The 25715-nt window shown below is 41.3% G+C and overlaps 2 protein-coding genes across 6 annotated transcripts in view; both read left to right on the forward strand.

The window, feature by feature from the left end:
* The window catches only part of brwd1 (bromodomain and WD repeat domain containing 1), a 30777-nt gene extending 13879 nt beyond the window's left edge, over positions 1-16898 (forward strand). The window contains exons 22-46 of one of the 5 annotated variants that reach the window (XM_031290784.2): positions 1005-1127; positions 1241-1311; positions 1623-1848; positions 3547-3663; positions 4014-4121; positions 4402-4526; positions 4909-4991; positions 5336-5447; positions 6017-6078; positions 6205-6360; positions 6530-6650; positions 6850-6975; positions 7099-7162; positions 7444-7494; positions 8581-8712; positions 8822-8974; positions 9184-9344; positions 9483-9655; positions 11028-11150; positions 11287-11454; positions 13134-13256; positions 13393-13560; positions 13659-13976; positions 14178-14333; positions 14478-16898. In XM_031290784.2, coding sequence (XP_031146644.1) covers positions 1005-1127; positions 1241-1311; positions 1623-1848; positions 3547-3663; positions 4014-4121; positions 4402-4526; positions 4909-4991; positions 5336-5447; positions 6017-6078; positions 6205-6360; positions 6530-6650; positions 6850-6975; positions 7099-7162; positions 7444-7494; positions 8581-8712; positions 8822-8974; positions 9184-9344; positions 9483-9655; positions 11028-11150; positions 11287-11454; positions 13134-13256; positions 13393-13560; positions 13659-13976; positions 14178-14333; positions 14478-15754 — 4497 coding nt within the window. In that variant the 3' untranslated portion in view covers positions 15755-16898. Of the gene's footprint in view, positions 1-1004; positions 1128-1240; positions 1312-1492; positions 1527-1622; positions 1849-3546; positions 3664-4013; positions 4122-4401; positions 4527-4908; positions 4992-5335; positions 5448-6016; positions 6079-6204; positions 6361-6529; positions 6651-6849; positions 6976-7098; positions 7164-7441; positions 7495-8580; positions 8713-8821; positions 8975-9183; positions 9345-9482; positions 9656-11027; positions 11151-11286; positions 11455-13133; positions 13257-13392; positions 13561-13658; positions 13977-14177; positions 14334-14477 lie in introns of those variants that run through there. The other 4 variants (XM_036004194.1, XM_036004196.1, XR_004898046.1 and 1 more) reach the window with 4 other exon arrangements.
* An 886-nt stretch (positions 16899-17784) lies between these two features.
* Positions 17785-25715, forward strand: part of LOC116043867 (mitochondrial intermediate peptidase) — a 28621-nt gene continuing 20690 nt past the window's right edge. Inside the window, exons 1-13 of the mRNA XM_031290867.2 lie at positions 17785-18409; positions 18555-18728; positions 18911-18999; positions 19217-19303; positions 19404-19467; positions 19562-19744; positions 20464-20620; positions 20868-20916; positions 21693-21753; positions 23549-23601; positions 24839-24992; positions 25198-25275; positions 25490-25697. Of these exons, the coding sequence (XP_031146727.1) occupies positions 18263-18409; positions 18555-18728; positions 18911-18999; positions 19217-19303; positions 19404-19467; positions 19562-19744; positions 20464-20620; positions 20868-20916; positions 21693-21753; positions 23549-23601; positions 24839-24992; positions 25198-25275; positions 25490-25697 (1504 nt within the window). The 5' untranslated portion in view covers positions 17785-18262. The remainder of the gene's footprint in view (positions 18410-18554; positions 18729-18910; positions 19000-19216; positions 19304-19403; positions 19468-19561; positions 19745-20463; positions 20621-20867; positions 20917-21692; positions 21754-23548; positions 23602-24838; positions 24993-25197; positions 25276-25489; positions 25698-25715) is intronic.

The raw sequence follows: 25715 nt of genomic DNA on the forward strand, positions 1-25715 counted from the left end.
TAATCAGCATCTTGATATGCCACCTGTGAGGTGGATGGATTATCTCAGCAAAGGAGAAGTGTTCACTAACAGATTTAGACAGATTTGTGAACAATATTTGAGAGAAATAAGCCTTTTGTGTACATATAAAAAGTCTTAGATCTTTGAGTTCAGCTCATGAAAAATGGGGGCAAAAACAAAAGTGTTGCGTTTATAATTTTGTTCAGTGTATAATCAAAGATTCAGAATCAGAATACTTTATTGATCCCCTCAGGGGAATTATTTAGTTGCAGTTGCTCACAGTCACATTTAAGGTAAAATAAGAATAAGAAAAGAGCAAGTCAATAAGTGTATACAGTAAATAAGTAGCATATCTACAATAAGACATAAATAAAAATGTTAAGTATTTACAGACATAAAGAAAAACGTTAAGTAGAAGTGATAGGTTACAAGTAAGATTAGGTTAAAAAGATTGTTTCAATGGATTGTACACATTCTATTGTAGTGCAGTGTACAGTATGAATAGAAGTAGCAGCAGTGAATAAATAACACTGAAATAATTGAAAATAGGGCTGGGCGATATGGAGAAAATCAAATATCACGATATTTTTGACCAAATACCTCGATATCGACACCGCAACGATATTGTACTGTTGACTATTGGTGCTTTCACAAAATATTTAAACAATGACATTTTTGATAAATAATCATCAATAATGTGGATATGGCAAATAATAGAACAGTTACAACAGTCTGGTAAGTTCAGAAAATGACATCACTTTACTGTAATGCAGCCTTTAAAACCAGGAAAAGACAACATTTAAGCCATATTACGATATCTAAAATCTCAGACGATATCTAGTCTCATATCACGATGTCGATATAATATCGATATATTGCCCAGCTCTAATTGAAAATAAAATTGAAATAATTGTCAGCATTTTTCTGCGTATTTTTTCTCTGTTCATGTTATTTCTGTACAAATCGTTGCACTGGTGTTGAGTCAGCCCCATCTGTCCCCTCAGGATGATTCAGATGATGAGCTTCCCACTGCGAGGCGAGCACACGGCCGCAGTGACTTGCTTGAATTCATCGACTTGTCATGTGAAGAGGGAGAGGAGACTGCAAGTTCAGAGGTACACACTGAGGTATCACATTCTCCACCCACCTGTGACTTTGGTAAAAGTGTTATTTACATGCACCTGTGGTCTTTTGGAGGGAGTATTAAGCAAATTCCTGTTTTTGTTTTTAATCTGCTCAGGACAATGATTTGGATGGCAGTGAAATGGATTCCTCCAATGATGAGGAAGAATGGAATAGTGACAGCTCAAGGTATATAGTTTTATAGACAAAGGTCACATATTGTACTATTGGGAGTCATCCTTAGAATTTGTTTGAACTTGTTTAGAGTACCAGATAAAAGGGTCTTCCTGAATTAAAAAAATGACGATATAGACGGAAAAGTATTGACTTTATTTTTAAACCATTGTGTTACTCCTTTGTGTTGTCTTAGGTGGCAATCCCCACCCATCTGGTACCCCAAGCAGGTTAAAACAAATTACTTAACTAAGTTTTTGTATTGCCTGTTTTCATATATGTAGCTTAAAATTGTAATGTCATCACAACTGCTTTTGATTGGACAGCCATACGTCCAGCGAGTACTCTGACTGGACGGCAGACGCTGGTATCAACCTGCAGCCCTCCACCCCCTTGTCGTCACGGAAACGGGTGCAGCGTAGACTCATCAGCTCGGAAGAGGAGGAGGACGAGAATGAGGAAGAGGAGGAGAAACAGCAGAGTGACGAGGAGGAAAGAGCTGGCAAGAAAAGCAAAGAGAAGTCCAAGAAAGGAAAGTACAAGGCACCCAGGGTGAGTTGTTAAACAGTGCAGACAGTATACTCAGTATCCAACCTAATCCTGATGTGTCACTGTCTGAACCCTAACTGGTTAATCTTTGACTATTTATGTCAGTGAGGAAATCTAATGATGAATTTTGTAACATACACTACTCACAAAAAGTCAGGGATATTCGGCTTTCGGGTGAAATTTCAGGATGAACCTGAAATCCACTATAACCTTTACAGGTGAACTTAATGTGACCTTCTCTAAACTTTTGAATGCGCATGTCCAACAGTTCAATGTTTCAGTACTTTCTGCACAACTTGCTGTTCTCTAACAAGGAGCTTAACGGCAAAATTTACAACAGATGTTTGATCCATGAATCGACCAATACATTTCCTGGTTCAATTAGAATTGGTATTTAAACAGTCCTCCTCATCATGCTGTTCACATTTTGACATCATGAGACCAAGATGACACCTAACAATTGATCAACAGTACCTCGCCATTGCGAGGTTTCAAACAGGATGTTCTCAGACGGAAGTGGCCACTGAGCTTAGAGTGTTACAGAGTGTCATCAGCAGGTTGCAACAGAGATACAGAGAGACTGGAAGAGTCACAGAAAGGCATAGAAGTGGACGCCCCTTGGCCACATCCCACACTGATGACCGCTTCATTGTGAACAGTGCCCTGTGGGACCGGATGATGAATGCCACTCAACTCCAGGCACATTTAAGGGAGGTGAGACGCACCCAAGTGTCACGTCAGACCATTCGAAACCGTTTACATCAGCGTGATCTGCGTGCTAGACGACCTGCAAGGGTACCTGACCACACCACCAGGCACAGGCGTCATCGTCTTGCTGGACGAGGGACCAGTGGGCCTCAGTGCTATTCTCTGATGAAAGTCGATTCACGTTGAGCAGAAATGATGGCCGCCAGCGACGTTGGAGACGTTAAGGGGAGCGCTGTGCATCAGCCAATGTTGTCACCAGACGACCCTTTTGATGGTGGTGGTGTTACAGTGTGGGCAGGTGTGTCTAGTCAATACAGAGCTGCCCTACACTTTTTGAATGGTACAGTGACAAGCCATACTACCTGAATAACATCATTAATCCAGTCATTGTGCTCCTGCATGAACAACACAGGCCTAATTTCATCTTCATTACGACAATGCTCCAGTTCATCGAGGTCGCATCATTAGGGAACGGCTGCTGGAGTTTGGGGTACCTCAAATAGAGTGGCCCGCACTTTCTTCAGACCTGAATCCCACAAAAAACCTATGGGATCAGCTGAGTCGCCGTGTTGAGGCCCGTAACTCTGTACCCCAGAACCTCAATGACCTGAGGGCCGCCCTTCAAGAAGAGTGGGATGCCATGCCTCAGCAGACAATAACTCGACTTGTGGACAGCATGAGACGTTGTTGTCAAGCTGTAATTGATGCTCAAGGGCACATGACAAGTTATTGAGACATTGACATTTTTTGTTGTTGTGGTATACCCACCACTGTTGTTGGCTTTTGTTTCAATACATTTTTTGAGATGAGGAAATCACCATTGCATGCTTCTACTTAAATGCCCTACTTTAATGATGTAATACCACTGTAGCTTGAACGTTTCCATAAATTTCACCCAGAAGCCAGATATTCCTAACTATTTGTGAGTAGCGTATATTGTAAACAGGTTCATAATTACTCCCTTAATGTTTTACATCTTGGTGCTCCAATCAGCGTCCGAAGGTCAGACCATCCATCAACAGAGAAGTGTCCAATGAGTTCAGACCCTCACCATGGATCACTGATGTCATTCCCAGGAAGTCTCCTTTTGTTCCCCAAATGGGCGATGAGGTATGGACATTATAGACATTATGAGAGGCACTTTGCAGGACCATGAAAAAAACATCTTTTAGTTGGGCTGAAGCAGAGAAAATGTAAAGAAAAGTTTTTGTAAAACAATTTGCAGACTATTTCAACATTTCATGCAGGCTGCAAAGTCGAAAAGATTGGCGAAAAATGTATTTAGATATTATAAATATTGACAGGACGGACAGTTCTTAAATATACAGCTACTGTGTAGATGTAGTCTAAATACTTTTTGCAAATCTTTTGGTGGTTTACCAAGGGTCATCATCACCATCCTGTTTCTCATCATGGAGAAAAGTTACTTTCTAAGCTCTGAATCGCTCCGTGTCTGTCAGGTAATCTACTTTCGACAAGGACACGAGGCCTACGTCGAGGCGGTGAGCCGTAATGAACTGTACCCCATCAACTTAGACAAACAGCCCTGGAAGAAAATGGAGCTGCGGGTAAGACAAAGACAAAAGAGAAGATCATAAAATGTTCTTAGTAGAAGAGTTTGGGAAAATTAGCCAGAATTCTAAAGACACAAAATCTTCACTGACGTTATGAAAAATACTGGAAATCAAGGTGATTTACAACATAAGAAGAAATCTTGGATACAGATTTCCTGTTTTTTTATTTTGCAATTTAAATGTCGACATTTTCCCCCAAAACTGAACCCATACGTTTTTCTTCGTCATTTCAAATGTGTTAATCAAAATGCAAATGCTGCTGTATATTTTCCAGGACCAAGAGTTTGTGAAGATAACTGGGATCAAATATGAAGTCTGCCCTCCAACTCTTTGCTGTCTTAAGTTGACTCTTATTGACCACGGAACTGGCAAAATATCAGACAAGTCGTTTTCTGTCAAGTAAGCAGCTCAGTTTCATACACTGATGTTGAGAGACCCATTACATATTGTTGCATTTCTTACTCCCGTTAACAACCCAGCATGAAGATAGCATTATTTGAACTGAATGTACATGTATGAAGATTCCATAATTAGCTATTTATTATATAGAAATAATAATGCCTACATTTGAGTGTTGGGTTGCTATTATGATTAGGGTAATAAGCTCTATGCTTAACAAATTTTGAGGATAAAAATCTGTTTTGGGCTTTTACCATGCTTGCTAAATTTCTGGGACTGTGGTTTGTTTTATGAAATGGATGTGTATTCATCATTATGATTCAGCATTAGTTTCACAAGTCTTGGATGTTCATAGTGCTTGTGACGCTGATTTCTCCTTCAGGTATCACGACATGCCAGATGTGATTGATTTCCTTGTGTTGAGGCAAAGTTATGACGAGGCGCTTCGTAGAAACTGGCAACCAAGTAAGTTTGTGCACCTTGTTAAATGTTTGTTTTGAGGCCAAGTAGCATCCTCCGTGTATCTGTTTCATCAAATTGAAATACTGAAGAAAGGTGCTCCCTAGTAGTGAATTCAATAACTTTGTCAACATTTCAGATACACTATTATGTACTCTTCTGGGGAGAACTGTGAGAATTATTCTTAATTTGCGTTGCTGCTTCTTAGTGGAGGCGCTGATAAATTACGTTTTATTGTTGCTCACATACATCCTGTTTTAAATGATTCATCAGTACAGCCTCTTACACCACATAGATACTGTGGATTTTTCCTCCATCTCCTAAACTGGTTTACACCTTCTCCTGTGCAGACGACAGGTTCCGCTCAGTGATAGACGATGCCTGGTGGTTTGGGAGCATCGTCTGTCAGGAGCCCTACCAGCCTGAATACCCTGACAGTCTCTTCCAGTGCTTCAAAGTCAGGTGGGAAAACACACATGCTGTCATGAGAAGGTAGCTGGAGATAAGGTGTTAGTGGCACTAGCACCAACACCGAATATCAGCTAGTTTCTAAGAACTTCTGCTTTTGACACTGTCACTATTTTGAAGCAAAGCTTGGACACTGTATGCCTTGCCAAACACTAGTGAGTGAAATTTGTGGCTGACATTTTGGATTGTCTGCCTCTCAAGACTGCCACAATGGCAACAAGGAGTAAATACAATGGATTTCTTTCCTGAAAGTGTATTTGACGCGTTGTATCTTTATCTTTTTGTATATTTAGATGTACTTTTACAGTGAACAGTGTATCCAATTGGTCAGTATAAGACTAGTCTGTCTGTCCCCTAGTGGTTATTAAGAGGCATGACAGTGTCATGTCCACGATACTGTGTGTTCTGTAATGACAATAACGTATGTATTAGTAGTTTTTAATTAAACAAAACAGAAATGTCTTTTTAATGACCGCATATTAATCTGTACTAAAACCAAAAAAATTGTAGCACTCAAGTATGATAGTTGACTTTGCCAACACGTGTTTTTGTGTTTTCATCAGATGGGACAACGGGGAAATAGAGAAACTGAGTCCTTGGGATGTGGAACCTATTCCAGATGATGGTAATTAAGACTTTTTACTAGCTTAGTGCTTACACATCCACAAATAAACACAATACTGGTGTCCGTTCAAAAAGCAGGATGATGAAATTTCAGTGCATATTGAACAAGTCTGTCTCTGCTGTGCAGCCCAGCAGCCAGAGACAGAAGGAGGTGGTATCCCTGTGACTGCAGATGAGATGAGTGAGCTGATGTACAAGCCTCTGCCTGGGGAGTGGGGGGAGAGGAGCAGGGATGCAGAGTGTGAACGCATCATCGCCAGCATTGACCAGCTCATCACCGTTGGTGTGTATGCATACACGGGCTCTCTTCTTGTTTGCTCTCATTCACACATTCCCTCTTTCACATGTCTGGTCGCAATTCATTCACATGAGGGTATCTATAGGTTCCTTTAACTGTGAAATAATTTCTTCCCAGTCATACTAACCCACCTTTCCCTGTGTTTCTGCTACAGAGATTGCAGCTCCCTTCTCTGGTCCTGTGGACTTAGTCCAGTATCCCACCTACTGCACTGTAATCGCCTATCCCACTGACCTGGGCACCATCAGACTGCGACTCATGAACAGATTCTACAGGTCAGTCCCACCAGTCTTTCCTCCTTCCACCTCCCTGATAATGCCAGGGTGTCTAAGCAAAGGCATGGAAGTATTTGCACTCTTGACTGTCGGTTCAGCTCTGTCCTTGAAATGTCTTCAGCTGCTGAAATTCAAATAATTGATGTTGTGTACTGTTTGTGAAGACACTGTGTATTTACTCACCTCTGGTGATCCACAGGCGCCTCTCAGCATTAATTTGGGATGCCAGGTATATTGCACATAACGCCCGCACTTTCAATGAGCCAAGGAGCAAGATTGCCCACTCTGCAAAGATGATCACAAATGTCCTCCAGAAATTTGTCAAGTATGTTTTATTTGTTACTTGTCTAGACTAGTGTTTTTTTCAAAAGATATTCAATTCCAGATCATGTGATTAATACCTAAATATCTCGCATGCTAAGTTGACACATTTTTCCTACTTTCCCAGTAATCCAAGCTGCACCGATGTCATGGAGATTTACAATGCTGTTGAAGAAATGGATGATGATGAGGTAGGTCTGGCTAAATAGAAACAACTTTAGTCCTTAGTATTATTATATTTGTTTGATGCACTGCTCTCAAATTACTATATATTAATTTGACTTGCAAATAGAGTGGATAATAAGGATAGGGGATGAGGTAAAGGAAGCCTAAACTGCCCTTAAGCACTTAAAATTGCTTGTTAGGAAGTTTGTTTTCCATTTTTAGTCATTTATCTTCACATTTTGAAAAAGTAATTATCATCTGGTTAATGATCAGATTCAAGTAATGCAAATTTAATCACTGTCTACAGGAAGAGGATATCGAAGCACCAGGAACATCCTCTGGACACAGACTGCGTCAGGTAAATAGAAACGTATGATTAGTTTGGTAGAATTTGGTAGCAGATTAACTATTAATAGAGGTGGGACGAGACACGAGATTGGGTTCACGAGATCGAGACCAGATTTTAACACTATTTTACGGAAAACTTCAATGAAGAAATAAGACTGGAAAATAGTACTTTGAGTCAATCGCAAGTCACAAAATGAAAATGTGAGCACTGAAAGATTTTGCCACAAACTCAAATGACTGGCTTCTCTCCTGTATAACTAACAGTTACACCAGAACTTATTCCGTATGTATGGTGGAGAGAGAGTCTCTTCACTCAGAGAACCTAGGTCACAACATAACCAAGCGTTTTCTGGCAGTAGTTGAGACCAAATGTTTTGTACTTGAATTTGTCGTTGTACAGTAGACAGAGAGAAATAAAGCTTATTTTACTATTGTTTCACAGTGATTACGTTTTAAAGCACAAATAAATTACCGTCAAACACTCAACAGATGATTTTTGTGAAGACGGATGCTCTTTTTCTCCTCTGCATTTTATTAATTGCAGCAGTAAACAAGGAAGTAGGCTACTCTAGTATTGATTTATGACCATTATAGGACGAAGGAAGAACATTTCTTTGTTTTAATATCATTACAAGTAAAGTTAAGTTTTGCTGTCCGCTTCCCGACTTATTTTAACAGAGAAAGAGAGTGGTCTGCGCAAGACAGCGCCACAGTGAACTGCACACGTGTGTGTGTGTGTGTGTGTGTGTGTGTGTGTGTGTGTGTGTGTGTGTGTGTGTGTGTGTGTGTGTGTCGAGAGAAAGAGAAAGGCGGTACTCTCTAACGTTTTAACCCTGGGTTTTACAGGCAGCTTTTTTCTTCCGCTATCGCTCTGCAAAAGTAAACTCAGTCAACTTTGGAGAACGGGCGGGGGATCTTCTATGCTAATTTTTAAGCTGCTGCTCTGCACTTGTGTACTGATATCGCGAGACACTTTTTACTTCAACGAGAAATCTCGTCACGTTTTAAGCGAGATCTCGTCACACCTCTAACTAATAATGATTCAATAGCAGCAGCGTTACCTGTCACGACGATTTCCTCTCTTTCTCCTCGATAGTTGCAGCGCTCTGTAGAGGTGGTGCCTGACAGAGACGCCTGGAAGCAACAGTGCAGGTATCTGCTCAACTACATATTTGAGTGTGAGGACTCTGAACCGTTCAGACAGCCTGTGGATCCTCAGAACTATCCAGTAAGTTGACACAACAAACTCAAGACCATGCTGTCAACAAAATAACATCAGCAGGTTGTTTTGTGTTCCAGTGTTTTGATGAAGTCTAAATCATGTTTTGATTGCCCAGGACTACCATGACATCATTGATACGCCAATGGACTTTGGCACAGTGAAAAGGACCCTGGAGGAAGACCGCTATGAAAACCCTATCGAGCTGTGCAAAGACACCCGGCTAATATTTGCCAACGCTAAAGCCTACACACCCAATAAACGCTCCAAGGTAAGGGGGGGTAATTAAATCTTGTGGAAGAAATGTCAAGGTAACTGCTCTCCAGTGCAGAACATAATCATATAAATACAGTGGTCGTTCATCTAATAAAATCTTCATTGGGTACAGATTTTGGATTGAAATGTTAAGTCATTATATGCATTTTGACTTAAAAATTGATGTTTTAGCTTATCGGACTCACCTTTTCTATTCTATTCTAGATTTATAGCATGACCTTGCGGCTCTCTGCCTTCTTCGAGGAGCAAATCAGAGCAATCATATCTCAATATAAAACTGCCATCAAGAGCAGCGATAGGCTCCGCCGCAGTCAGAGGTTCCGCAAGAAAATGCAGCAGCAGGATCAGTCCAACGCCACATCTAGGTCTGTTTGAGTTATGTGTTTCCTCATAATCTGACAGGGAGACGGTTCAGATGCAAGTAGTCAGAGCAGGCCAGCACATTTATGTTTTCCTGTTCATGTCCATGTCGGATGAAAAGTTGCATTCTTCTTTTTCTCAAGTCAAAAGAGAGCTGCTGTAAAAACTCAGGGAAAAGTGGAGTCAACATCTGTGACCAAATCTACCTCAGCCAAAGTGTCTGTTCCTGAGAGAGCCAGGAGGAGTCGAAGCAGCAGCTCAGGTCACAGCTCTTCGGACGACGACTCTGGATCCAAAGCTGCTTCATCAACACCAGGTACAAAAGAAACTTAGTCTCTTAGTAGGTTCCTTAACAGTACAGTAGTCTCATCGTGGCTTTGCTAACAGCAGCCCCATGGCATATTCATGGTAAATATGTAAACTTTTCCCAGAACTATTATGGAAGAAGTTTGAAAACTCATAGCTAAAATGTGAAGACAATATGTTCACCTTCCCTAGTTAGATGTTGTTCAGTAAAAAACATTTTAGAGAATTGTTTCTCGAAGTGCAAAACCTTGTGCTCTGATACTGTAGCTCACAGGTATAGACAAGTTAAGTTAATTGACTTTAATTACTTGTCTCTGAATTGTGTTGTGGTAAATAGAGCCTGTGATGTCATTGTAGGAATCAATTAGAATCTTGAGAGACGTGCTCTTTTCTGTTCTGGCCCGACAGTGGTGGAATGAACTAGTTATTAAAGTCAGGACAGCAGAGTCACCACATTTTTCACCGATTGGGTTCACGAGATTGAGACAAGATTTTAACACTATTTTAAAAGAAAACTTCAATGAAGAAATATGATTGGAAAAATATTCAATCGAAAGTCACAAAATGAAAAACGAGCACTGAATGGTTTTGCCACAAACTCAAATGACTGGCTTCTCTCCCGTATAACTAACAGTTACACCAGAACTTATTCCGTATGTATGGTGGAGAGAGAGTCTCTTCACTCAGAGAACCTAGGTTACAACATAACCAAGCGTTTTCTGGCAGTAGTTGAGACCAAATGTTTTGTATTTGAATTTGTCATTGTACAGTAGACAGAGAGAAATAAAGCTTATTTTACTATTGTTTCACAGTGATTACGTTCTAAAGCACAAATACATTACCGTCAAACACTCAACAGATGATTTTTGTGAAGAGAGATGCTCATTTCTCCTCCTCTGCATTTTATTAATTGCAGCAGTATACAAGGAAGTTCATTTTCAATTTATGACCATTATAGGACGAAGGGAGAACATTTTTCTTTGTTTAATATCATTAAAAGTAATAACCGAGAGAGAGTGGTCTGCGCGAGACACAGTGAACTGCACGCTGCGGACGTGTGTGTGTGTCTCGGCCAAGAGAGAGAGAGGGAGGGAGAGAGAGAGCGGCGGTACTCTAACGTTCTAACCTTGGGTTTTACAGGCAGCTTTTGTCTTCCGCTATCTCTCTGCAAAAGTAAACTCAGAGTCAACTTTGGAGAACGGGCGGGGGATTTTCTATGCTAATTTCAAGGTTGCTGCTTTGCACTTGTGTACTGATATCGCGAGACACTTTTTACCGTGACGAGTAATCTCGTCCTGTTTTAATCTCGCGAGCTCTCGTGGGGCGAGATCTTGTCATACCTAATAAATATTTATTTATTTATTTATTTATTTATTTTTCAGAGTCTGACAGTGAGAGCGAGCTGAGTGAGTCGGAGAAGGAGAAATGTCCTGGTTCCTCAAGGCACCAACTCAGACAGAAATCAAGAGTTACAAGAAGTAACCATGCCAAGCAGAGGAAAAAAGGTCCGTTCAGTATTCCTGTTAAAATACAGTTTTCAATCATGCCTCATTATCATTCAGAAGTTGTAATCAGAATCAGAGAAAAAAACAACACAATTTTAGTGTGACATTTTTGAGTCGTGTATGTGAATTGTTGCAGAGAGCGATAGTGAAGAGGAGGAGGAAGAAGACGACGAAGAGGATGGACAAATGTCTTCCCAATCTTCAGGTCGCCGCTACCCCATAAGGAGTGAGAACAGCAGGAGTAAGAACAGCAGGAGCACACGGCTGACCAGAAATAGTACTGGTACAGACAGGAAGCGCACAGGTAAACACTACGACAATTGTCTTCAGCCTCCCACTTGGCGAATCACAACACTTAATTTTTGAATTTGTCATTGTACAGTAGACAGAGAGAAATAAAGCTTATTTTACTATTGTTTCACAGTGATTACGTTCTAAAGCACAAATACATTACCATCAAACACTCAACAGATGATTTTTGTGAAGACAGATGCTCTTTTCTCCTCCTCTGCATTTTATTAATTGCAGCACTAAACAAGGAAGTAGGCTACTTTATCAATGTATGACCATTATAGGACGGAGGGAGAACATTTTTCTTTGTTTAATATCATTAAAAGTAATAACAGAGAGAGTGGTCTGCGCGAGACACATTGAACTGCACGCTGCGGACGTGTGTGTGTGTGTGTCTCGGCCAAGAGAGAGGGAGTTCTAACCTTGGGTTTTACAGGCAGCTTTTTTCTTCCGCTATCTCTCTGCAAAAGTAAACTCAGAGTCAACTTTGGAGAACGGGCGGGGGATTTTCTATGCTAATTTCAAGGTTGCTTCTCTGCACTGGGGATGTCACGAGAACCGATACTACTGACACCTTCTGGTTCTAAAAAGACAAAACACCGACGATGCTCATTTTTTTGAAGCACCGTAGGCACCGTTAGCGACGATGCCAGTGTTAGCAGCATCGGTGCTGCGCCTCTTCCAGAACTGATGGGGGCAGTACCCGCTTCAGAGTGTTCCAGTTGATATATTCAGAAGGAGGAGGTCACGAACAAGTGGCACTTCTGGTACATATCTTTCGTAAAAATATGAACAAGAGTCAACTCTACCCGACCTAAACAACGGCATGTTCACTGCAAACTCACGGTCCTCTCTTTCCAATTTACAGCCCCCCTCTCTTGGCTTCAAATAACTCACCGTTGTCGGCTACGGCCGCTGAACAGGCTACACGTTGTAAACAGCCATGGCCTGTATGCCTGCTCCTCCGGTAACCTTAGCCATTAGCAGGGTTAGCATGGTGGCGTTAGCCACGGTTAGCCAGGACCAGTCGGGATCACTTTACTGGCTGTGTCTCAATTATTTTTGTGAGTAACCAACTAGGGTACTCTATATAATTCAATGTGAGTAGCTACACGAATGTTGAAATTACATAAAATGCCCGTCCCTTACAGCCGTGATAAATTAGCCTGAAGCTAATGCTTAGCTACCTGTTCAGGAGGAAATTAGCCAACTCGGCGTCCTTTTGGGCTCTAAACTGTCTCTATCTTTCAAATACATCTCCATTATTTACCCGGGGTTTGTAAGGTCTCTGGTCACGCAACTGTTAGAAACATGCTGTTTTTGCACAGTACCTTTTGAAAAGATGTCTGGAATGTGTCTGGGGACACTAGTTGTTAAACTAGTTGTTGCACTATGACCACTTTATTATGTTGTTCTATGCTCTTTTGCACATGTTTTGTATGTCTTGTTATGACATTTTTCAAATATTTTAATAAAGAAGTATCGAAATCGGCATCGAGAATCGTGTTATTTTACTGGTATTGGCACCGACTACTGAATTTTTGGTATCGTGACACCCCTACTCTGCACTTGTGTACTGATATCGCGAGACGCTTTTTACCTTGACGAGTAATCTCGCCCTGTTTTAATCTCGCGAGATCTTGTGGGGCGAGATCTTGTCACACCTCTAATATTTATTTATTTATTTTTCAGAGTCTGACAGTGAGAGCGAGCTGAGTGAGTCGGAGGAGGAGAAATGTCCTGGTTCCTCAAGGCACCAACTCAGACAGAAATCAAGAGTTACAAGAAGTAACCATGCCAAGCAGAGGAAAAAAGGTCCGTTCAGTATTCCTGTTAAAATCCAGTTTTCAATCATGCCTCATTATTATTCAGAAGTTGTAATCAGAATCAGAGAAAAAAACAACACAATTTTAGTGTGACATTTTTGAGTCGTGTATGTGAATTGTTGCAGAGAGCGATAGTGAAGAGGAGGAGGAAGAAGACGACGAAGAGGATGGACAAATGTCTTCCCAATCTTCAGGTCGCCGCTACCCCATAAGGAGTGAGAACAGCAGGAGTAAGAACAGCAGGAGCACACGGCTGACCAGAAATAGTACTGGTACAGACAGGAAGCGCACAGGTAAACACTACGACAATTGTCTTCAGCCTCCCACTTGGCGAATCGCAACACCCACCAGAACAACACGTTAAACATCCATCCGCATGGCTTGTTTTCAGAGGGCAGAGCAGAGGTGAACGGTCACAGCAGCAGGTCGTCTCGCAGGGAGAGACGTCACCACCAGGACTCTGACAGAGCCACATCCCAGGGCTCTGACAGGGAAGAGGAAATCACGGTTCGCAGGTCACTCAAGAGAAAGACGGCGAGGGCAGCTGTGACTAAGATGAAACTCCTCGAAGCATCAGATGAGGACTATGAGGAGGAGGAGGAGAAGCCAAGAAGGAGCAGCAGCCGCCTCCGCCACACAGTCCGGAGCAGCAAACGCACCGCAGTGATCCAGAGCAGCTCAGATTCTGATGAGGAGCCATCAACACAGGGTAGGCAAACGTTAATCTTAGTACTTTTATCATACAATCATAAACTGTAACCGTCACATTTAAATTCAGATAGAATTAGACACGGATACAATGCTCTTAGATCATGTAAACATTAACGGTCTTTAAATATAATATAAATATAATTTTAGGCAGTTTACTTAATACATTCTTGCTAAATTCTGCCTTTGTTGCTCTTTCTAGATTCTCTAAAAACAAAGGAATCAGGTAGTGAATCCAAGGACGAGGAGGATGGCAATGACAGTGATTCTTCATCCTCCTCTCAGCATCAGCAGAATGGAGACACGAGGTCCTCCAAACAGAGGACATCAAGACAAGCTGCTAAGACTAAGGGAACTGGTGAGAAATGTCCTCATCGGTCATTATTATATTTGATTTCTAGTTGCCACTTAAAGTGGTGCTTGGAATTGTGACAAAATTTTCTCTAATCAGTTGGATTTCTTTCTCTCCCCCACCCCCTCCCCCCCTTCCTTTTTCCTGCAGATACTTTGTCCCATGTGAACGGACACAGTGCTAAACATCACAAGTCTGACAGCAACTCTGAACAAGAGGAAGCTGAAGAGGAGAGTTCTGGAGAAGCTGAGGTTTCTGTGTCTCATAACCCCTCTAGAAGCACAGCAACCACTCCAGCCAGGAAAAAGTGGGTTACAAGTGAGGAGGAAGAGGAGGAGGTAGAGGACACTAAACGCAGAACCACAAGGCACAAACTTCCTGTCAGCTCAGATGAAGAGGACAAAGACCACAGTTCTCACAAACACCCACACCAAAATGGAAGAAGTGTGGAGGAAGCAATCCACAAGGATTCCAAGAAAAGGAGTAAAGTTTCATCGTCAAAAAGCCAAGACAAACCTAAATCTGCCTCAACTAATAAACTGGATGGTGCTGAATCAGAGGAACTCAGTGATTCTCCAAAGAGATCCAGCCCACGCAGGAAAAGACTGAAAAAAGATGAAGAACGTTCTGTTGAAAGCAATCAATCCAGTGAGGAATTTGAGGTTGAAAGCGAGTCAAAGAGGCTAACAAGAAACAAGACAAAATCTAAACAGCCTCGTGGCGACACCTCCGCTTCAGAGAGCTCTGAGCAGGAATACAAACCCAAGAGGAAGTCGAAGAGGAAACGCTCCACTGGCTCATCAGACGAAGAGTCGGATAATTCAGACAACACATCAAATAGACGGCTGAATCTCCGAGCCCTACCAAAAAAGAAATACACCAGTGACAACTCTCTCTCTGAGGAAGACTGTGCTTCTGCGAGCCAGCGTAAACACGGAAATGGCAAAAAAACAGCCACAGTGTCTAGGGAAGACCGGTGTAACAAGAGAGAGTCTAACAGATCCTCTCCCAATGAAGCCAGGAATCGGCTGTCTTCCACCAGAAAACGTATTTACACCTCAGACTCTGAAGATGCGGAGGAGGATGGAGAGAAGGAGCCAGTGTCCAAGTACAATAAAAATAGCAAGTCAGGCTCCTCAAAGCGTCCCAGAAGGGAATCCAAACAAGAGGAAGGTAGCAACCACAAGGAAGACACCTCTTCCCAATCTGATTCCAGCGAGGAGGAGGAGGAGGAGGAAGAAGATGTTGGTCGTTCAAGGAGCGGGAAGAAGAACGTGAGGCGGCCAAAACGCAAACGAAAGAAAAGCTACAGCAGCAGCAATCACAGTTCTGACTCAGAAAGTAAGGATTTGTCTTCAGCCAGAAAGACCCGCGTGAACACCCGTAACCGGGGAAAGCGGACAGTCAGTTATCACGACAGCGAATAAAGGACGTAGCGGCTGGCACTGTAGAGGAAATGCGGCGACGAACATTAACTGGAGACCTTTAAAGACACTTGATGGCCACGTTATGGTAGTAGCACTGGAGTCCTCGAGAGAAAATGCTGTGAATCTGTTTCATTCAGGGATATTTATATTTTCTATGAAAAATATGTTTATAGATGTAATACAAATTCAAGCATTTGAACTGCTGGTTTTTGCAAAGATACAGAACAAAACAACACCTCCCATACTGCTTGTTGTGATTTGGCCAGCAGAGTAACCATTCTGGGGAATCTTGTCAGCTTGGGTGCTATCTAATATACCTCTGTTTAATCAAGCATATTGCTGGCTTGCACTAAGATACACTGTAATGAGGTATTTCATACACTAGTTTTGCATTAGAAACTCAGGGGTCAAATAAGTTTACTGTAGTCTCAGACATGCAGTTGTTTTTTGAGCTAAGGTAAGGACAAGAAACAATTCCAGGTCGGCAGATGTCCAAGCACACTCACTGGGACAAAACAAATCCATGTTCAGACTTTTGACTACAGCACTCCTTTGTAAATCCACACACTTAATGCTTGACTGTATTAGGAGTTGATATGAGCCAAATGAATAATATGAATTATTTCCCCCCCACACCATTTCGTTCTTAAGCAATTAGTTTTGTGTTGTATTCTAGTTAATAGATGTAAATATTTCATAGAGGATGACATTGTCTGAAAGGTTTGGCGATCAGTCAGTAGCAAACGTTTATTTAAATTTGAACTTTTTTCTTTTCCTTTTTTACGTTTAATTGCATTGTCTTCTTGCCACACGTCACAAATTGGTACCTTTTTGCCAAGTACATGTAACCAAAAGTACTTACTGCAAAATACTGTGATTTCTCATATTGGGAAGACCTTTATTGTTGTCCTGTGTTACCTTCTTTCAGTATTAAATTCTTTTTCAGAGTTGACTTACAACATTTTGCCAGTCACATGGTTTAGTTTTGTTTTATGGGGAGGTTTTCGCTTTGACATTTTGCTTAATGTTTTTCATACTACACCTTTAATACATTTATGTCACAGGAAAACTATTAACGCAATGTGGTTGTGGAGTGCAATGAATGAGTTATTCCTCATATTAATAAAGACATCATTTCAAGGTGTATTTTGTGTTTGACTTCATCCATTCACATCATGATTGCATTTGTCTTGCTCAGTTTTTTCTTAGCGGGTATAAACCATAGACTGTATATAAGGTATAAACTTGACAAACAGTAAAAAATGCAATAATAGATGCATTATTTGTGAAAGAGGCTTTATCCTGGCTTGCTGGGAGGTAATTCAATTGTGACTGTAATCCAAACTCAGGACAAATATATTTCTGCCTCCTTCCAAATATGATCACCAAATCATTTAAATTACATTTACTAGCGGCCAGGACAGCTCAGTTGGTAGAGTGGGCGCACATATACAGAGGTTTATGCCTCGACGCAGAAGGTCCAGGGTTTGAGTCTGACCTGGGACTATTTTCTGCATGTCTTGCCCCTCTCTCTCCCCCTTTTTTTTTTTTTTACATTTATTACTCTATTAAGTCTCTATTTTTAAGATTTAAACTTATCTAGGTGGTAATGAATTGAATATAGAGACAATCATGTTGCATGTAGTTTTGGTACTCTATCTCTGAATGTTTCATGGCCAACACCCATTACAATGTCTTGAGGCAATCCCAGAGGACAAAACAATTGATTTCTTGATAATTAAAAAAAAAAAAAATCAGCTTCCAGATGAAATGACAGCTAAAACCGATTACCCTTTGCTTTCTTTGTTTTTATTTATGATATATCTATTATTTGCTCTATTGTTATCCCAATATGTTGTATAGTTAAATATAATTTTCCTACAGCATATACATGTTTAGGTAAAGATGAGATTTAAAGATGTATTTTGGTGCACGACATTAACCTGCTTTTATTGTGAAGGGCTTCAAAAACCAAAACAAGTGCCCACCGTCGCTTCAGTGTGACGACATTACGTAATGGTTTTCAGTAGATACTCGCACTTTCGACATATTTGATTCGCACGGTTTTTAATTATCGTTACTTAGCAACATTAGAAAAAATGCAGCACTATTCCGAATAATATACATAGTGTAATCTTCTATTTAGTATAAAGCTGACTTTTTTTAAATTCGTATTTATATAAATTATTTAGTTACCCCACGAAAATACCACCTGCTACAGTCATTTAGATTTGCTTTCACAGATAACCAGTAAGCTAACATGTGAGCAGAGCAGTTGTGTCTGTTGTCTTGACAGGTAACGTTACGCCTATTAAAAGGTAGCCCTTAATTTCCCTGAAGATTAAAGGTTTAGAATATATTCACGTTATTTACATTAGTTATTAACATTGCCGGCTTTTGCAAACAGGCTAACATTGAAGCTAAAGTTTAGCATGTCCTCTGTCAGTCACTGTCACTACAAGCTTCAGTAACGTTACAACATCAACAGTACAGCAGATTTAGTACAGCATGTCTGCGTGTAAAAGGTTGCTTTACTTTGTAAGGCAGCGAAGCTTATGGACTCATGTTCGGAGAAATGTCACAACATGGTCTCCTGTTGGAGCTGCCTTCAATGCCAAACCTCACAGGAGACTGAACTTGATCGAGAAAAACGTGGTATGTATTTGTCTTAAATGTGTGTATTAAGTTACAACACTGCTATGTATGCATACAGCCTCAATGAAATAATGTAAATGAAGATTGCATCAGTTCGTGGTAAAAATGTACCATTCTGTAATGTGTGTTTTACCTCTGGTTGCAGGGTTTGTTTGGAGTACCAGAGCTGAGCTGTCCTGCAGGCTTCCAGGCAGCCACAGAAACAGCTCTCAAGAACACCGAGCGTCTGGTGGGAAAAGCTTGTTCTTGTTCTCCAGGGGTTGAGACAGTCGAGTCTTTTGACCAGCTCTCAGATGGTTTGTGTAAAGTGGCTGATCTGGTGAGTTTAACCACCCCAAATGTGCTTAAACGTTGCATTATAACTGACCTCTGCATTTCTGACCATAGCATTTAACCCTTGTTACTTCTAAAATTGAGCTGCTACCCACGACTCGTGTATTGTGCACTGTATGTGTTATCTGTAGAGTTGTAAGCCAACTGTCAATTTTCTTCCTATTACAGGCAGACTTTGTTAAAGTAGCACATCCAGATCCAGCGTTTCGCGAGGCTGCAGAGAAGACCTGTATAGAGATTGGCACAGTTGTGGAGAAGTAAGCGGCGCCTTTAACAAAAATCTTTCAAAGCTGCACACTACAAATAAACACCACAGCACATTTAGCTTATGACCAAAAAGAAAACATGCTGCCATATACTGCATACAACTGTAACAGTGCTGGTTGTTAAGACATTTTTCTGCAAGCGTCAGTTGAGAAAGATCTTGAGTAGCACTCGATAGAGATGTTCCTGTGTGCTGGTTGTGTGTTTCAGGCTAAACACTAATGTCAAGCTATGCAAGAGCCTAAAAATATTGCTGGACAACCCGGACATTGTGGCTAAGCTGGACCCTAATACAAGGTAATTTTACTGTAATCATAATTAGTTTATAGATATAGGGTTTATTGTTCATCTCTTTCCATAATTGTATCAATATCTGATTTTTGTTTTTGCCTTCTAGAAAAGTGGCAGAGTTGTTCATGTTCGACTTTGAAATCAGTGGAATTCATCTGGATGACAAACTGGTGAGATGGTCATAATATGTGTTAACAGACAATTTATTCATAATGCAACAACATTTTTTATACCTCTGCGGTGTCTCAACTGTTTTCTCTGCAGAGAAAAGAGGCAGTCGCCCTTCATGTGAAGCTGTTGGATCTTAACAACGAGTTTCTGGTTGGTGCTCACCTGCCGAACAGAATTGCGAGGTCTGCAATTCCTGAGCATCTACACCTGCACTTTGCAGATGAAGGAAGCTTCATCCAAGTTGGGGGATTACATGCAGATTCCCCCGATGACTTGGTATGTGCTTTACTTGGTCTGGTTCACCAGAACATTTCTCGCTTTTGCTCAGCAGGTGGCACTGTTACCTTATATCAGATTATAGGACTGGATGTAAGGGCAGGTTATATTTTATAGTAGCCTATTCTGTCCTGATTAGTAATACAATTATCTTTCAAAATGTTAAGAAAGGGGTTTTAAGAGCATTTCTATTAATCTTCTGTTAATTAAATATTGGCTCTAGCCTCCTGTCAGCATTGCTGAGCAGTAAGTAGTTCAGGTAGCTATACAATCGGTTAAAATGTTCTCTCTCTCAAAATTCTCTCTTTAATTTGAATGATTTTAATATTTCTGTTAGTGTCAGATCTTTATGTTATACAGTTACCAGAACAGACTTTATGTTAACAGTTTTTTCTATAACCTTAATACAATAGTAATGCCAATGTCTCCTATGAAGGAGGCTAAAAGCACCATCCAGACAAAAAGTAGAGAGCAATATGATACAATGTATAAAGTCAGAGCACACTTTACATTAACTTATTAAAACATAACAATCTGACAATGCAGTTAAAGGTACATTTTTTTGTATTGTCTACATCTGACGTCCAAAGATCTCTTAACTTTCCCTGTAACTCTTAATGAGCAGATTGCATCTTTCTTCTTCTACACTTTGTTGATAAGTTGCTTTCTAAATATTATGTTGCATATGAATTTTGCTCTGTCCTCTCTTCCACTTGTAGGTTCGAGAAATTGCCTACAGGATTTACCTTTATCCAAATGCAGATCTGGTGGATTGTCTGGAAGAGCTGCTAAAATGCAGATACAAACTGGCCAAACTGGTGGGCTATGACTCCTACGGACACAGAGCCCTAAAGGGAACGATGGCCAAAACACCAGGTTTATAATATGCCTCTACTCTCTTTGCTTCAGCATCAATATAGTTATCAGTAGTCAGTGTTGTAACTGTGTGTTTGTAACTCATATTTCAGTATTTGCTATATTGGTGATCATTTTAAAAGACACCAGATAATTCTTATTTTAGAGGTTTTATACGAGCTATAGTAGTCATTTTTCTTTTGTGCCTTTGGCAACTCGTCTCAGATAGTTTTACATGCTGCAACTCAATTTGTATTGCCCTTTGCAGAGACGGTGATGAGCTTTCTTCAGCTGTTAACAGACAAGCTGTCAGACAGGTACAGTCTACTCTTAACAGTTTTTGTCTAAAGATGTGAAAAAATGTACAGATCCAATATTCTGTTACATGGTTGTTATCATGACCTGCTTTTCTTTTTAATAGTCTTTACTATTAAATCAATGCTTCCCTTTATAGTTTACTATAAGTTGGTGCGTGATGCCCAAGAGTCTATACTTCCTAAAATGAGACAGATTTATTTACTCTGGTCAATAGTGATTTCATTAGTTCTTGTCACATTTCCACTGTTGATTCACATTCAGAAGGCCACTGGCTTTTTGTGTTGTTTACAACTTCTTCCTGTTTTTCATGTAAGTATATTCTGTGTGCTTGGTGTGACGCCCCTCCCACTATCTTGGAGGCTGTCCTGGCCAACCTCATCAGGCAGCTTGATCTAGTTCAGCTCAGCGTCCAGGCTATACAAGCTGGTCCATGTGCTCCTCTCTCCTCGAGATGCATTTTAGGAATTGATTTAATAATTAGAATTTAATAAATTGTTTAACTGAGCCAGTTTTCAACATTAGGATTCCTCAAACAGCCCAAAAATATGCAAGCCAGGTGCAACCAAGACTCTAAATTACCCACAGGCTTAATTGTGAGCCTGTTAGCCTGGCAGCCTGACCATGGTGTTACCCTGCCTCCAGCCAAATGCATGCTGGGATAGGCTCTGCCCCTCCCACCCAAACCCCCCGAGTAGACATAGGTTGGTAAAGACTGCAATAAATGCCTCAAGTCAATTAGCTCATAACTTGTTTTTGTCTTTTTTTAATCCCACAGAACAGCCAAAGACTTTAAGATGATGAGGAACATGAAGAAAAAACTCAACCCTCGTAATTCTGTGAGTGATTTCTTTTGTTCACAACATATTCTTTACATAATGGAAATTTTCTTGCAAATATTAACCAGTATGTAATCAGTGTTAAAGGTTTGAAAGTAAAGCTAGGTAGTTAAAGTGTGATTTATGCTTCTGCGTTAAATCTACACCGTGGCTGTGTACTAGGTACATGGAGGAACGGATCCTACACTGGACCCTACGCCGTAGCCTGACGTGCACCTCTCGATAAATCTAACTACACGTCGCGGCGATGCACGTCGCTCGGCCGTGGCTTGGTAGCGTTGCATTTCCCCCTACTCATTTCCTGGTTCTCCTTCTCCATGAACAACATGAAATCAAGAAGAGGGTTAACTTTTCCTGCTACAGATTTCCCACCGTGGAAGCATGAATCTCGCTTAAGAGTGATTTATGGTTCTGCGGAGGCTCCACGCAGAGCTTTCACCGTAGCCTACGTAAGTGGCCTGAAGTTTATACTTGTGCGCTGGTGTCTGCGTCGTTCTAGCATAGCAGGGCCGGCAGAGTGAGTGAGAGAGTGACGGGGATTAGCTTCGGAGTGAGTACCGACTCTAGAGTCCTAGTGGGAGAAACAAAGTGTCTCCCCTGTGCTTTCTGACCACGGTGAGAAATCTGTGGCAGGAAAAGTTAACCCTCTCCTTGATTTCATGTTGTTTATGGAGAAGGAGAACCTGGAAATGAGTAGGGGGAAATGCAACGCTACCAAGCCACCAGTGTTGGGGAAGTTACTTTTAAAAAGTAGTGTTTGCTCGTTACTCGTTACTTCATAAAAAAGTAATCCGTTACTTTACTTAGTTAGGAAAGTAACTTTTTACTTTACTTGTTACTTTTTCGTTACTTTTAAGAGCAGGCGTCTCTGGCAGAGACTGGTTAATTATACAAAAACTATATTTGACCATAAAGCCAATCTCTGGTTTATCAGTGAAGTGTCTGAACTACACTGCAGATTCTCAACTCACAGAGTGACGGCTGATTCATTATGAACTAGTCCAGCGCGGGTTGAATGCACATCAGCAGGTCATCGGCGTTACACGGTGTTAGTGTATGTAATGGTCCGTGCATTGTCGTAGAAACATGCAGCCTCTTTTCTGGAAATCCTTGCATGTCCGTGCAACCGACACAAGTCAACAGCGGTCCGCTGAGTGTATGAGGCCATCTCCACCGCATCCATCTGTGAGGTTGTCAGCTTTGTGTCTGCCTGGCTCAGAGCGCCGTCCAGCAAAAAGCCACAAAGTTTAAAACACTCTCAAAAGTTAGCGTTGGCTGCTTCTCGCTTGCCCATGATTGCTCTGCTACCAGCCTCTGTCACGTCCCGTGTGGAGCTTGTAAGCACGCAGCTGAGAAGGCAGTGTCGCTGTCAAATGTCCCTGGGAAAAGTAACGTTGCGCCGAATTGAAAAAGGAACTATGTTTTGTTACCAAATTTTCAGTAGTAGCGCGTTACACTACTTTTTACCCGAAAAAGTAGTTACGTTACTGTAACACGTTACACCCAACACTGCAAGCCATGTCCAAGCAATGTGTGTTTCCACGACATGTAGTTAAACTTTTTGAGAGGTGCACATCAGGGGGGTCCGGAGTAGGGTCCGGCGTAGGGTCGGTATCTCCACGTACCTATGTACGTAGCCACGGTGTGGATTTAACTCAGAAGCATAAATCAGTCTTTAGTTTTAACATAAATTACTTTTATTCTATTTTAGATTCACTATAATTAGTTATGTCTATTTGAGTATCATTTGTTTGATATAACATGTAAATAAAATACTCCTGGTCTTATTTTATAGGAGCTCATGCCATGGGATCATCCGTACCTCAGTGGTGTCTTGCGTGCTGAAAGGTGAGTAGTTGGTATGTCATGAAACTTAATTTTCAGCCTGCTGTCATTTGATAAAGCCATCTTAATCAGTCTCTTTGTGCTGGTTTTTAGATGTTTGTAATTCCATATTCTACCAAGGTGTAAGTTGTTATTGGGTCTCAGCTCATCCTCAGGTGTCAGATGAACAAAAGGTGTTAAGGGAGAAGCAAGGGAGTTCTCTCCAACTCCTTTCTAATTCAGGACAATATGATCTGGTATAATCTGCTGCTTCAGCCTGTTTTTTTTTAATGAAGTTCACTTCTCCTTCTTAGTACTCAGCAGAGACTAATAATATGATGGGCCAAACATTCTGGAGAAGTTTTAAATAAATCTTTATTGCAGACATCATGGATCCCTCATGTGTCCTTTGGATTAGAGAGAGAGAGAGAGAGAGAGAGAGAGAGAGAGAGAGAGAGAGAGAGAGAGAGAGAGAGAGAGAGAGAGAGAGAGAGAGAGAGAGAGAGAGAGAGAGAGAGAGAGAGAGAGAGAGAGAGAGAGAGAGAGAGAGAGAGAGAGAGAGAGAGAGAGAGAGAGAGAGAGAGAGAGAGATTCCTAAAGACATTAAGGATGCAGTCTGAAGCGGTTTCCTCTGAGCTGCTTCTGTTTTCTGCTGCACACAAGTTTGATTGTTTTTTCCTCTCAATCACTCAATCCTTTTCTCTTTATCTCTGCTTTTCCATAAGTAACCATTTGAACTGCAAAGTGTTCAAACCATATTGAAATGAGGTGTGTGTGTGTGTTGGTGGGAGGGAGGGGGGGGTATAAACTCAGCAGCAGTCTGTTATTCATCACTGATTATACACTAGAGTGGTGTTCAAGCTAAACAAGTGTTTTGATTTGGTGGTCTTTATCTTAAGCGCCTCAAAGCAGCATGAATGCATCCATTTTGAGCATGTGTGGCCCTCCCCTCGCCCTGAACTCGGGCAGTCTTGTGGCCTTTGTCCTACAAGTTGATATCGCAAATGCATAATTGTCAGATCTACAGAAAGGATGTGCTCAATTTAAAAAGTGTGGTCATTGTCATTCTTTTACATATCTTTAATTGTGTGTATGAGGTTTGCTATAACAGAGGTCTTTTTTGGACATTTAGTCTCATCTGGTTGTTTTAAATACTTTTGACACTCTCCTCAGTCCACTTCCAGACACAGGTTGATCTTGATTCAAATACGGCTTTTAATAATAAAACCCTTTGTTCTGGTTTATGTTTTGCTCATGGCAGGTACAACATAGAGCCCAGTCTGTACAGTCCGTATTTGTCTCTGGGTGCCTGTATGGAGGGTTTGAACAACCTCTTCTCTCAGCTGTACGGTGTGTCCCTCATGTCCGAACACCCCAGTGCTGGAGAGGTCTGGAGCGAGGATGTCCGCAAACTGGTAGATCTTACTAAGAGTGCAAAATGTCTGGGATTGTGTTGAATCAATGCCTCCTTCTAATATGATGTTGGTTGAAGTCTGTTTTATGTCCTATGTTGTAGATGGGTTTTCTACAATCTGGTAGCAAAGGTCTATATATTTCAAAGATCAAAGATTTTCTGGTGTGTGTGTGTGTGTGTGTGTGTGTGTGTGTGTTCGTTCCCAGGCTGTGGTACATGAGACAGAAGGATTATTGGGATATATCTACTGCGACTTTTACCACCGGCAGCATAAACCTCAACAGGTGTGCATACACGCATTCATCTATATAGTCTTCACAGGTTCATGGTAGTTTCTCTTCTGAAAATAGGGTTTCTCCATATTTTAATCATGCTCTTGTGCTCCAATGTTACGTTGTTAATTAATTCAGTGATAAAATATGCATCTACATTATTATTTTTTTTCGATCAATTTCACCTTGCCTGCCCACCACCACCTCCTTGTCCTCCTCCTCCCAGGACTGTCACTTCACCATCCGTGGTGGCCGCTGGTGCCAGGAAACGGGTCAGTACCAGCTTCCAGTTGTGGTGCTGATGCTGAGTCTGCCCCACCCGACCAAGAGCGCCCCCACCCTGCTTACGCCAGGCATGATGGAGAACCTCTTCCATGAAATGGGACACGCCATGCACTCCATGCTGGGACGCACTCGCTACCAGCATGTGACAGGTGAAGTGTGAACACAGA

The sequence above is a fragment of the Sander lucioperca genome, chromosome 8 (genome assembly GCF_008315115.2).
Source record: "Sander lucioperca isolate FBNREF2018 chromosome 8, SLUC_FBN_1.2, whole genome shotgun sequence".
NCBI lineage: Eukaryota > Metazoa > Chordata > Actinopteri > Perciformes > Percidae > Sander > Sander lucioperca.